This window comes from Anguilla anguilla, chromosome 15 (assembly GCF_013347855.1).
Source record: "Anguilla anguilla isolate fAngAng1 chromosome 15, fAngAng1.pri, whole genome shotgun sequence".
NCBI lineage: Eukaryota > Metazoa > Chordata > Actinopteri > Anguilliformes > Anguillidae > Anguilla > Anguilla anguilla.
Genome location: NC_049215.1, coordinates 13,065,930 through 13,080,178, shown reverse-complemented (window position 1 = coordinate 13,080,178; position 14,249 = coordinate 13,065,930). Strand labels below are relative to the sequence as shown.

The following is a 14,249-nucleotide window of genomic DNA, read 5'->3' as shown; positions in this document are numbered from 1 at the left end:
TCCCGATGGTACTGTGACTGGTTTACTGGGTGTAACCCGCCTGCAATACTAATAATAGCTACTTGTATTTCTCAGCGCAAGACTTGAGGGTTATTATTATTATTTTTTAAATTTAATCTCTTAATCCATGCCTCCGCTCAGTCACTCGTGTTCCAGTGGTTAAGCACGGTATATGGTAGCCTGTACATATGGTAGCCGAGGTTGCATTTACTGCATTTACTGGTCATTTGGCAGATGCTCTTATTCAGGGCAAACAGCTATAAAAACGACTGTCAACGCCTCATTACCGTTGGTCCGCGTGTAGACGTATTGGTTCTTACGCCGCGTCTATGCGTACGGGCGTTTTTAGCTGTGTTTCACTAGTTTTCACTACCCGTACTCGCAGGGGGCTGGAGCTGCCTCTGTGACATGTGCGCGCGCGTCCCACTCTGTTCCTGACTCGTATTAAATAAACCGGATCATCGACTCGGTTTGAGCAAAGTCAAATCAATACTGATTTTACAGGGAGAGTCTTCACCCGGTCCAGCCTGAGCCAATTTCCACCTTCAGTGTCTTTTTTTGTTTTGAAGTGATCGATTCCTGTGCAGCGCTGCAAGATGCGTCCTACGTTACAGATATTTTTGCTCTGGTCTGTTTTCATGTGTATTGCGTTGCCGTTGCAAAACTTTATTTGTACGAATCTCATCCGTGTAGCAACATACGTTCAGCGACCAAATATTATATGAATAAGTCTATGTTAACGCGTTTAGGCCTCATCATTTGAAATTGCACCCAACTAAAATGTGGCCTGTTGATAACTTGCCTCTAGCATTTGTCCCATATTGTGAGCATTCGTTAGAGTTAAGAAGTAACCTAAGAGTTTAAAAAGTCTGATAATACATGGCAGGTTTAATGTAACTGAAGACAAGAACTTTCATCCCTCTGCAGGCCTTGTTTCAACTACCCCATGTCCGTCAACAATTGTTAAGACGAACGAAGGTATTTGCTTTGTTCACCGTTTTGCAATTCAAGAGCGAAAACGACACATTATTGCTTCAATTTAACATTTTTGCATAACGCAAAAAAGAAAAGAAAAAAAAAAGATAATTAAAGAAAGACCTTAAGTTAAAGAGCCTATTGCCTATTGAATCACTGTGGGAGGCATATTTCCCACCAACAACAACGTGGAATCGAGTCACACAACCGAAGTCAAGAATGGATCTGACAAAACAATCGCTAAAAGCGCTACATCAAAATAAAACGGGTAGCCTATATATTTCCGTTTGATTTTGATCAGAGGAACATTTTCTTTCTGAAATTTTTACTTAATTTGGGATTATCACGTTACGATAGTGTGGGAAAATATGCACGAAAATCTGAAAATCATGCCTCAGAAAGTAAAAAATGAACGAACGTCTCCCGTCCTTACTATTTCATGTATCTCGCGAGCTCTGATAACTCTATTATCATCTTTGAAAGGCATTCTTATTTTCACACAAATAGGCCTACGTAATTAACCCATTTGAACAATCAATATCATTAAAGTTAGAAATGACCAGATCCAATTTAAAGCAATAACTACAATTGTTTCATTTTAATGTAAGGTTTACAGAAGTTGAGCAAAACGCAAAAAAATATTTTTTTGGACTTTTGGGAACTGTATAATTATATATGAAAATGTAACACAAAAACACATTAAAAGTAGGCTACTGATGTATTATTATTATTATTATTATTATTAGTAGTAGTAGTAGTAGCTATAACCAACTGAATATACCTATATAACCTACACTACTAGTTATACTTGCATAATGTACAATGAACTGTGAACGAACTGTTGTACATTTAACACAGCCTACTTCCATATATTTTGGTATTCATAAACAGTAGCCTAGGCTAGCCAATATCAGTTAGGCAATCAAGATTAAGATACATTTTAAATGAATGTCGATAGTTTAAAAATCATTTCGTTAAATAAAATATTAATTTAGACTTTGCAGGCTGCCTTCACTGCACGTCTTTCCAATGAATGTACTTCATTGCCAGTCTGACATTGCCGTCTCCCGTACTTTAAAAGCTTGCTGAATTGTTGCGAGGGAGGGACACACAAGGTAGTCACTAACGATAGTTAACAGCTTATTTTAGAAAGTAATATATTTTTGAGACGACTCGAAAACTGTTGCCTTGTTCTGCTCTCCACGAAGAGAATGTTTTAGTATTCGTGGCACTTTATCCCGTGTAGCTAAGAGCTGTGGGTGGAAAAAGTTTTGAATTTTCAAAACGTGCGGCTATGGATTACAAAAAAACAAAAATGAATACGTAGCCTACTTAAATTTAAATAAAATAAACGGCTACTAGAATTGGACAGACAATTGGCTGTAGAACATGTATTCATTTATTTTAACAGGACACTAGGAAAATAATTATTAATCAATGCCCCTGCCTACATTATTTTGTTTATTCATTTAGTTTACACTGCGTATTTCTTTCTGGCCAGGGACTGAAGATTGCAGCCCCTAGGAGTGCGTATTGAAGTGATGAGATTCGGAACTCACACGCCGTGCATCTACCTCTCAAACGTGGTATAACAACTATTAGTCTAAACTAACAGCGCAATACACAATTGCTCTTAAGTACCTGATTAAATTAGCCTGCTAAAACGTGCGAAATGTTGACACCAAGTTTTTCCCAGTCACTTTTAAGTTTTAGTGGGCTAGGTACTAGGATATGGGTTGTTAAGGTGAAAAAAAGTTTGCCTATAACTTAAAATATGTAAAAACAGGTCTTCGCATGAAATTGTGAGACAATTTAACAAAATAAAATATTAAAGCGTAAACCACATTTAATATTCGTTAAACCATGAACACTCAGCACATTCAAAGCAATTATAGGTTATAAGCAAATTAATTCAGAGCAACACGATCATCAACAACATGGGCAACATTACCACTACAGTACTACTAACTAGTCTACTAATAAGCCTACTGGTGCAAATGCAACCGCAACTACTACTACTGGCCTACTCGTATACTTGTAATATTAATTATGAATACACGTAATAATCAGATATTCTGATACGGGAATGAGGAGACTGTCATGAATGTGAACACATATTAAAATACAAAATAGGCTATACTATATAATTTAGGCAGCAAATGAAGGAAACCTTTGTCTACCACGACATTTGAGTACTTCTATATAGGGAATCTGAACAAAAAGCAGTAAAAAAAAAAAAAAAAATCTAAACTTAAATGCGTATTTGTACCATGCACTTCCGCTAGTGTGCGCTGTTGTCTTTCGGGAATACAAACGTTTGAAGGACAATATCAAATCCAATCAAATTCATTTTATCGACGTATTTATTTAATGGATCGATTGGCATAAAGTCTGGTTTCTTGGTTTTCAAAACTTCCAGTCATTATGCAAAACATACTTATATTAGCCTAATATGGAGAAATTTGTTGAATAACTGCTCGTTTAACTATAGCCTATGTTTAAATACGGCAAGCAGCCTAGTTTTGTTATTGGTAAATACCATTGGGTTCAATCAAATAACGTATTATATTCTGGCTTCTTTTGTATTTATTTGCATAAACCCGTTGTTATCTTAGTCAAGCCCAATTAGAAAAGCCTGATCCTGAATCTGCCGGTTTTCATCTTGTAGATATAAATATGAAACATGAGAAACAAATAGCCTACATCGATTCACCGTATCATCCTTATCTCTTCATGAGTTTCAGCAGACAATTTTCTGGTAGAATGCCAGTGAAATAGACGTGTATCCTATGATCACAATTGTCATCATTGGAATTTTTTCTTATTTTGTTTGACTCCTTTGGCCCCGTCATTATTTTTCTTTTACTGCTATCACTCGAATGTACACAGGGCAATAACCTATAATTCACATACATTTGCACTCCATTCTATTTTTCCCGCCATTGCTTATTTGCTGTAAAAGTAGTTGCAGACCTGTTTAGTGTGATTGACTGAAGTGTTCACATTGATTTACCGGGATCTAGCCAATGAGGATCAATGTGGGCGGAGTAACTGAAAAGGCACCGCTACCAAATAATCTGTCTCGCAGTGGTTCTCAGTTACTCGCAACCTGGGTTTAGTGTAGCAGTTTCGTGCTCTGCGATCTAGTAAACCAGTTCCACGGGATTCGGAGGATTCTTTCTCAACAGTCATATTCCTGGAACCGGTCCTGGGACGAGAACTTTAACTTGAATTTGGTTTATTTAATTTTTATTTTTTCGTTATGCATATTATTTATATTCATTTTACAATCTCATTTTCAGTTCATTATTGTTTGTTATGGGAATGAATTAGAATCGTTCTTCTGTCTGCCCGCTACTCTTGGAGAACCCATGCAGTTGGATTGATACCTCCTTGCTTGGCGATTTCAGGACAAACCGCGGATTATTGTGCGTATGTGTTCTCCGGAAAGGACATCAGCAGCGGTGTGAGTCGCCGCGCTCTACGGAATGTACCCCCTTCCTATCGGACCGCTAAGGGGAATTAACGCTGTCTTGTCTGAATGAAACACTAATTTTTTTCCTTCTTGCATTCGCAAGGAGACCTGGGGCTATCCTGGTGCGTAGGAGCACTGCGCGCTCGGCAATAGCGACGGCTTGTTTGCCGTGGTGGGACTGAGATCCGAACAAGTCTCTCTGTGGGGATTTGATGTATTTTTCTGCATCTGGAAGAGGATTACAGAGTTTGGTTGTGTGTCAGTTTGTCACAGTCATTCTCTTTGGTGATTTTATTTTTTTCCCATTATTATCGTAATCTCCGATTGCGACTAGACGTGGTATATACAATAATGGGGGACTCGATGTGGAGATACTATTTTGGAGTTTTGTTCATTGCGTGCAAGGTGAACCTGTCCCGGACGCTCATTTTAGAATCTATCTATTGGAACACAACAAATACCAAGTAAGTAAAGCAAGTATGCGCGCACTTTTAACTTAACCTGAATGAAATATTCTTGCATGTTTAAATATGTACGCTCTTTTGCGCTAAACTTAGCTAGATGCCGAACCGATGTTGCCAAACGTTACCATAAAATAGGAAGAAATAAAGAAACAAAAACATTCCTAAATATGTTAAATTCAGTATGCGTAAATTAGTTTCCAGAAGCTTTGGAATTCTTAATTCATTAAAATATTTGTCTTACTATACGTTTTTTTTTTCACTGGAAATCCACTGGAAGGTATCAAAGGAGAGTAGGAAAGCCATGACCTCCATGGTAACCGGACAGGTTTTGTATGCTATGCATTTCGACGTTTTTTGCCCTGCTGTTTAATTTATTTTGTTTAGTCTGTTTTTATAAACAGTCCGTTAAGCAGTAGGCTATTACATACGGTTCCACACGACAGTTTCCATGAGAGGCCGAGCCAATAGTTTGCACGTCAGTTTTCTTTCCATTTCCTCTGAATTGTGCTTCATTTCAAATAACACGTTATTTTATATCTGCGTTATTCAAATATTGTTGCGATGGCCTTAGGACCATTACGCAAATAAACAATTTATGAAAGTATGAAATACTTATTTATGAAAGTACGAGGCCCAGCAGAAGTAGGAACGTCTTTTCGCATTAGTTATGATGGATCATATTAAATGCCAAAAGTCATTTTAATTTTTTAGCAATTATATTACCTGTATTAGCCTACTTTTATTATATTTCCCGAAGTGACTTTTAGATGTTTTATCAACCTTTTGTTTTAGTATTTTGAAAGCCACAACGATTCTGTTTAACGTGTGACAACACAAATTTGTAGTTTACTTGTAGATTATTATATTGCAACTGAAAAAAAAAAAACTAGGATTTTACATTTATTGAGTGCTTTGCCTTTATCATGGGAAGTGGTAATATAGTAGGACTATCAGGAACGGAACTGTGCTTATTATGACAAATACGGACAAAATAAACAGGTTTTACGCATTCATTTGAGTCCGAAATTTGTTAAATGCACGCGCTGCGAAACTTGTACATCCATTGAGCTGGGAACCCGATTTGTAGGGCTTATATGATCACATCAGCAGTCATAATTTATAATACAGCTTTATTTTAATTAAAAATAACCGCATAACACAGTTTTTATGATGGATTGGGCTATACTGCATGTTTTTAAAGGCCTGTTCAGGATTGCCCTTTTTGTATTGATGTCGTCGCATTTAAACTTGGGCGCGTTCAACAATTCAGGCCTGTCTCTCGAATTCAGAATACTCTTTTTTAGGAGAAAGGGGGTGTTAGCCTCCTCCTTTTTCCCCTTCTTGAAAACCCATTAATGCATAAATAAATATCAAGTGACAGCGGGGGGCAATGCGGATGCCTAACAGGTGGTCTTTGGTGGCTTTCCGTGGAGACAGTTACCCTCGTTAGGCGAGAATATTTCCGACGAAAGTTCCCACTGTTGAATACTCGTATTATTCACATCAATTGTATTTCCTACATTGGTTTACATGTTACCTGTGACTAAAAGAAAATGTTGCAAGTATCTGTGCAAGTACAGCTCGGAAAAAACCCACTGCGTTCATGATACCGTACGAAACTTAGAAAACACAACGGGAGTGGATTAGAGGATGCTGTTTTGCATTATGCATCGAGTATTCAAGACGCCATCGGTTCGACAAAGCGCGATATTGGGACTAGGTTAATGAACACGTTCTAATACTTTGCAGTTTTTGACCTGGAAGTAAGTTAAAACCTGCAATAATGTGATCTTTTCTCGGATACTAAACAGATGAGATACAGTTTATTAACCGTTGTAAGCTTGTCGACGGCGCAAAAGTGGCTGGAAAAGATAGAAAATCGGGTTTAAAAATTGGGGAGGTAAGCGAGGGGCGGCATAACGGTCTGTGACGTGTGATCAGATGGTACTCGAAGTGGTTAATTAGATCATTGATCTGCAGGCAGTTAGCTGCGGGGAAAGAGGCGAGATGGACCCGATAGTTTATGGATGAGAGAATTCCGGCAGAATGTGGTTTGACGGGAGCGGTACGGATACAGAGGCTCGGAGAAACGTCTGATCGCTTTTGATTTCCTTTTTTATTCAACGAGAGACTTCCTTAACAGCGCAAAATAAAAATAAACACAACAAATAACAGTTGGATAATAAAATATCGTAGAATAGTCTGTGAAAGATATTTGTCCGTCTGTCTTTTCACAAACCTTTTTAGCAAATAATCACGATTACAGTTGTTCCTTTTCGTTTGTATATTTATGAAAAACTCTTAACAAAAAAAGACAAATTTTTCATGCAAAACATTGATTTTATAAAACATGAGCTGTATTTGAATAGACTGAATGGGTAGTATTTACACAGTAAATGTGAGAGTTAAGACATTTTTATACACTTCTTGTATATTCATTAAAATAAATAAATTAAAGTTAGTCCTATACCTCAAAGATTTCTCTGTGGAAAAAAATCTTTCAATACATTAATTGCATTAAATATATTGTATCATTTTTCGTTGCACTTCTTATGATTTCATATGACCCTTAGTCGTGCAATAGAGAGTTTAAATCTAGCATGTTTTAGATCTGGCCTTTTTGCCGGTAGATTAAATCTGATGTTTATGTGGGCAATATGTTCAACATAAGGCCTCTATCTCGTTTTTGTTTGGAGGGGACAAATCCTGCAAAAATAGCCCACCCTGCCCCGCTAGTCATCATTGTTCACCCCGATGGGCCGAAAAAGACTCCGAAACCTCGTGTGCTTTTGTGAGCACGGAATAAAATGCAAAACCGAGGGGCCAAGTCAGTCAGTTTTAAAGCTCGCTGTTGTACATGCTTTACTTGAAGCAGTGTGTGAGCTTAATCAAGATTTCCCCTCCTGGTAATCCATTTTGTAGTTCACCCTGAGAAACAAAAGTGGGGCCCGCTTTACATGGTTTATTCCTGGGGAATCAGCCGGGGCTGCACTGGGCTTCATTAGGAGATTATGCTGCATGCTGGCCCTTTGTAGCCATAATGGGGAATAGAGATGCAGATCCAATGTGAAAGAATGACAGGGCGGCTAGCTATGCCCCTGGAGAAAACACTGAAAGTAAGCTGATTGGCTGCACCATGAATAATAATAATAATTATAATAATAATACAAACATTTTTTTTAACCACCCCCCCACCCCCATTTCACAGAGTTCACAAGGAGGGTGGCAGGATTTAACAAAGAAAAGGACAAGGGATTTAGGGGGAAAAGTTAAATCCTTCCAATTTATACAATGTACAGAAAAGGGAGTGCTGAAGGGGAGAGGGGGTGTTCCCATGGCAACATGTAGAATAAAAGTTTTGGTTCAAGCCTGCATACGAGAGAGGGTGAGACAGTGATAGTGAGAGAAAGAGAGATACGGAGAGGTTTGGCCCTGGGGGCCGTGGGTTGTTATGTGGAGACAGAGGAGGCCTCACAAGGCCTGCATTAGAGGATGAGAGCCAGTCTGGCTGAGGGTTTTGGGGATGGGATAGGGTGACAGAGGGATAAAGGGCTCTCAGATCGCCCCCTCGTCCGCCGTCGGGCGAGAAGGCAAGGCGACACGGGCGGGTTTCCCCTGCTCCGCCCTCTTGTCCTTTATTGTGCTTTTATTCGCTTAATGCCGAATGGACAGATCTCCATATCGGAGGTAGGGACGATTGAAAGTCAAACAGTTTTTTTTATTGTTCTTTGCCCTTCCTTTATCTGTGAGCCCCTTTTCCTCCTACTGTGTCTTTTCTGGAGCTCCTGGAGGAAGCATAGAGTTGTGGGCTTATGCGGCGAGCGCCATTGTGCTTTTTGTTTGCTTAGCCCAGGCTACGCGCACAGCAGAGATAAATACAAACAGAGAGGACTGAGCTGTGTGGTGTGAAAGGACGGCGCTGGAGAAGTGGAGATGTTTACTGAAGCCCATCCTGTAGCGTCCAGCGACGTGTAGCAATCGCATTTGTTCAAGTGAGTGGGCGGTGAAAATAAAACACAGTACAGCAGTGCCACCAAAGCTGACCAGAGGCCTGTCCCATAGAGCAGCTCAGTGACACTGCTGTACCACATGACTGCGCAGTCCTCCAACAGCGCAGCAATACTGCTGTACCACAGGACTGTGCAGTCTGTCAGCTGCGCTGTGACACTGCTGTACCATGGGACTGCGCAGCTGTCACAGACAGACTGCAGGCTGCGTGGAGGAGTCGCTAACGTACGGCTAAGCAGAGGGCCGTGGTCTGACTGAACCCCTCCTCCAGGGGCGGCGCTGTGGGCGAATACCCCTCGCCCCGCAGGGCTCCCGCCCCGGCCCCGGCCCCGGCCCCGCCGGGTGTGTCAGAGCACCGCAGACCAGCGCGCTAGCTAGATGCTATCCGGGAGGCCCCAGGGAAAAACACCCTTTAAGTGAACGACAAAACAGATGTCAGCGGGGGGATTACTTTCAATTCCTTTTTCACTCTTCCTTCTCACACACCTGTGTACACTGGATTGCTTTTCATCAGATATCAGAGGAAGGAAAACATTGCGGCAATACCCGAGCACCTGAACCTTATCCCGGCGGGCGGGGTCAGCCGACGGCTCGCACGTCGCGTTGACAGGAGAGATTTCCGCCAAGTTTCTTTTTTAAATTTCAGAGTGCGGCCTGGCGGAGGATTCTGCGCACGTCACCCTGTCTCTCCCGTTAAAAGACCACAAAGAAGCGCTGCTTCCTTTTAGTCAAATATTAAATTCCTGTTTACCGCTGTCACCTCCTGTCTGCTGTCTGCTTCACAGAAAGGCTCAGAAGGAAAAACATCCCGTCAAATTCGAAATCCATTTCAAATTGAAATATGCTTTCTTGACACTAAGAGGCATGGTGTTGCCAGAGCAATCATTTACACGTTACATCGACAGAAAACAACAGTGTGAACAACATTACGGACACTTACACTTTAGTTTTTAAAGAGTTAGATGAGATTATTTAAGACTATTGTCAGTGTTATATCGATTATCATTAAAGTTAAATAGTGTTATTTAATGGGGGATGTGTTTCTGGGCCCACTAGGAGGACGTGCAGTCTGTAAATAACGGCGCATGATCGCGGGTGGCGCAGCATGGCGGCTCCCGTGGGCGAGACTGTGCGCCGCTCGCCGTGTCCCGCCCGGCTGTCCCTCCCGCGCGCCGCGCAGTAACGAGGCCTCACGGCTCGTCGGGGCCGGCGTTCGCTCGTTAGCACGGAGCCCGACGGCGATAAACGTCCGGCAGCACTCGCCGCGTAGTCCTCGCCTTTTCGCCGGCGTTGGCGGGGGAATATTTACGACTCTGGCCAGCGGCAGAGTGACGGACACCGTAAGGGAGGAGAGCGAAGGGGCGGGGCCAAGTGTGGGGGGAGGAGGAGGGGTTAAAGCTGTTTCCCCAGGTCTGGCTTTTTACAACAAGACCCCGGAAACAAGGCCCGACAGTCTGATGGCTGATGGGATATGGATGTGTTTGGGCGTAGACGTGGTGTTCCTGCTGAAGTGAAGGAGAATGGCTGTAATGATGGTGTGTGTCTGGGAGGTGTGCGAGTAACCTTGGCTACCCGCCATTTATTTTAATCGTGCCAAAAATGGATGGCCTTTGTTGTGCGGTCTGGGCTGATTGCACTCACCACCTGAGAGTTACAAATGAAAGCTGGCCTGGCTGTGGGAGGTTTTCAATAATGTAATCTGACAGTGGTTTTTTTCCTTTTTAGTATTGATTCAGTTGCTCAGATCAGTCTGGAGGAAAATAAATGCGAGGCAGGGAGAGAGGGGGAGTGAGAGAGAGAAAATGAGAGAGAGAGAGAGAAACCATCTCTCTCTTTCACTCCTTGATTCTCAGTGTCTCCCCTGAACAATGAAGGGTAGTCCCAGCATCGCAGGCTGACCTGATGTTGGTAAATGGCTTCAGCAGCATGGTCAAAGGCGGTGTGTGTATGTGTGTGTATATATGTGTGCATGCACATGTGTGTCTGTGTGCATGTGTGTCTGTGTGCGTGCGCACACGTGTATGTGTGTGAAGGAGTGTGTTACTGTTTGCTGAGGGAGACAAACGTTTGAGTACCACAGATACATTTCCTGTTAATTATAAGGAAACCAGAGGCATATTTAGTGTTTATTTGTATGCTCCAAAACAGTTGTTTAGATATGCTGGAAGGGACTGCAACACAGAACACTCTCGCACTTGTTCTGAGACGGGGGTTTTTCAAAATTATTTTCTGTTTATGATTTCTTTTTTTTATCATCCTCCAAGGCTTGATTCAGCTTCTTGTCTTTCCCTGGAGGTCAGAGTTCAAATACTGGGCCCTGTGCCAGAACTGTTCTGTAGCAGAGTGGGCGAGCAAGCAAACAAACATAAGAAAACAGTTATTTATGTTGCATACATTTATGTAGTGTTATTTCTATGAGTATGGCCTTCCCTGGGGACAGAGGTGAAAAAGGCCTAGGGGGTGTGGGGGGGTGGAGTGTATGTTTGATGTGCATGGCATGTTTGGCCTGTTTAGCATGTTTTTAGTGCAGGTTTAGCACCAGTGGGTCTAAGGCAATGAGTTGTGAGCCTGTCTACTGCAAACAACAAATGGTAAACAGCAGAGGATTGTGGGGCAACAGAAGACCAGACTGATATTTCTCTCTCGTTCTGACTCCTCCAGTATCTCTGATTCTCTCTCTCCTCTCTTCCCCTCTCTTTCCCTCCTCCTTTCTCTTCTCTCTCCTCTGGCTCCTCTTTCTCTCCCCCCTCTGTGAGGATGAGAAGATGTTTATATTTCCTGTACACTTTTATCCAAAGCAATTTACAAGACTGTTGCAGCAAATGCGAAGTGCAAATAATCAGGGCAACTACAAGCATCAGAACAGAGTAGGACAGCAACACTGTAGACATTTAAGCACAAAGCTCATCCAACTCAGCTCCCACCCAAGTGAAAGAGATGGGATATTAAGTGCAGAAGCACTTGACGCAATGCTTAACACTAAGAGCAGAAATAAAAATAAGCCAGAGTGAGAAATGTCTGATCTGAGCAGAGATGACTGAGCACAAACACTTATGCTTAGAGTAATCTCTGCTTGCTCCTGTTTTCATATCTCAGAAAAATTATGTCTTGGTTTTTGAACATTTGAATGATGTCATTGCAGTGTCTAGTTTATGACAAGCCATTTAGCCAAATTAAATATACGTATGTACATGTACACGGGTAAGTGTTAATTTTTGATTAAATTGTTGAGCTTTCATGAAGCAAATGCTTTAAGCAGAGAAAAAAGCACCTCTTTGGAGTTTTGTTCTGTATATCTTAAATATCTTAAATAAATAAAACAAACAAAATGGAAGAAACAAGTCTTTCCCAAGTTGCCATTCACGGACCTCGGCTGTTATAACTCATTGGGCAGTTACATTTTCATTTGTGAACGCTGCTTATTTGAATATAGTGCACAAAGGTCAAAGAGAAGCAAGAAAGATAATAGTAAAATTATAATAATAATAAAAAGATACACATCAGGGGTTATGGTTTGATAAATGCAAGTTGATAAAATTGTTTTGAAAAGTGTTTTAACAGAAGTAAATGAATACATACAATTAATTCAATTATAAATTAAATAATTAGCCAATTACGTAATGCTTTTTGTACTACATATTCCTGCATTCTAATTAGATTAAAAAAGTTATGAAGGTCAGATAATACAAGACAGACCTGGGTCTAATCATTGTTTAAAATACGTATGTACCAGAAAAAGCCCTGCAGTACCTAACTGAACATGTAATTGTGATTTTAGTTTTTGATGTGTTTTGGTGTTAAATTCTCAGGGATCTGCAGGAATGCATTTAAAAAAATATTTCTTGGACTTTAAACGGATTGGGTAAACATGTGCAAGCCACTCAATGCCTGCTAAATGAATGTAATGTAATGTAAAGAGTTAAAAGTATCTTTGACCCAGGTCAGGCTTTTGTGACTTCCCACTAACTCTTTCCTCTCTTTTCCGTTCTGCCCACAGATTTGTACCGGGATATGGACTGGTGTTGTACCCTCAAATCGGGGACAAGATGGACATTGTGTGCCCGCGGGTGGATGGCGGGGTGGGGGAGGGGGTGGAGTATTACAAGCTGTACATGGTGCAGCGGGCGCAGCTGGAGAGCTGCACCATCACCAAAGCGGACACGCCCCTGCTCAACTGCGTCAAGCCCGACCAGGACGTCAAGTTCACCCTCAAGTTCCAGGAGTTCAGCCCGAACCTATGGGGCTTGGAGTTCTTCAGAGGGCGGGACTATTACATCATCTGTGAGTACCTGCCTCCTCTGCTGCTCAGTTACGCTCAGCTTTGTAGAAGGGGGGGGGGGGGGGTGGTGTGGAGAGGAAGAGGCGGTGCTGATAGTGCCAACTACAGTATGAGGGTTTTCTGATTATGAGAACTACAAAAAATGATGTGGAAGAAGTAATTTCTTATATGACCAGCAACAATCTAGCTAGCCATCTGGTTTTAGGTAGCTCTGAATGGTATCACTTAATGTCCATGTTCTGCTTGAATATTCATGTAAATATTCTTATGTTGAATTTGCCTTAACACATGTTCAGTCATTTTTGCAATGGACTATAATCTGACTTCAACTTTTATACACTGCTCCCATTGAATTGCAAGCTATCAATTCGCAGGTTGGCAAGCTAACAATTTGTGCAGTAATGTGGTTATGCATCCGTCCCTCCCTGTTCTAACGAAGACATGGGCTGGACCATCTGCGCGTGTTAGTGGGGGGTGTAGCGGGCTGCGCCATCTGTGAGGATTTCAGCATTAGGAACAGATTATCACTGATTGACTGCGACATTCGGCAGGAGAGAACTGCTGCTTATTGTGCAGGGGACTGACAGAAATGTTTATGAGACTAATATATGGAAATAATGGAAAACCCTGCTGCTAAAACGTACATATGTCTATATTCTTAAGGGACCATTTGCAATTTTTCTTTATTTTTTTTCCATATTATAAAATAACTGAAACCAGACCTCGGGAGAGACATTAGTAATTTCTCCAACATGGAGATGTACAAACAGAGAGGGAAAGAAATGTGTGACTGTGGAGCAACTGCGTGGTCTCTCTCAGAACCTGAGTGGGAGAGAGGCTTTGATCTCCACTCTTCTGGCTGTGCAGCAGATCAGAGGCCCCTGGCCACCAGGAGAGCTCCACAAACAAAGTTACTGAAGGATGGGTTTCTAGTCCCCCGCCACCCCCCAGCCCCCTTGACACACGCTACAGGCCTCTTCTTTTCCCTTTTATACCTGAAACAAAGTCCCCAGCCTGCGGGACGAGACATGCGTCGGCTGTTTTTGTG

The 14,249-nt window shown here is 41.7% G+C and overlaps 1 protein-coding gene across 1 annotated transcript in view; it reads left to right on the top strand.

Annotated features, from left to right (window-relative positions):
• Window positions 1-4,078: 4,078 nt before the first annotated feature.
• The window catches only part of LOC118214626 (ephrin-B2a-like), a 24,501-nt gene continuing 14,330 nt past the window's right edge, over window positions 4,079-14,249 (top strand). Inside the window, exons 1-2 of the mRNA XM_035394743.1 lie at window positions 4,079-4,914; window positions 12,920-13,203. Of these exons, the coding sequence (XP_035250634.1) occupies window positions 4,802-4,914; window positions 12,920-13,203 (397 nt within the window). The 5' untranslated portion in view covers window positions 4,079-4,801. The remainder of the gene's footprint in view (window positions 4,915-12,919; window positions 13,204-14,249) is intronic.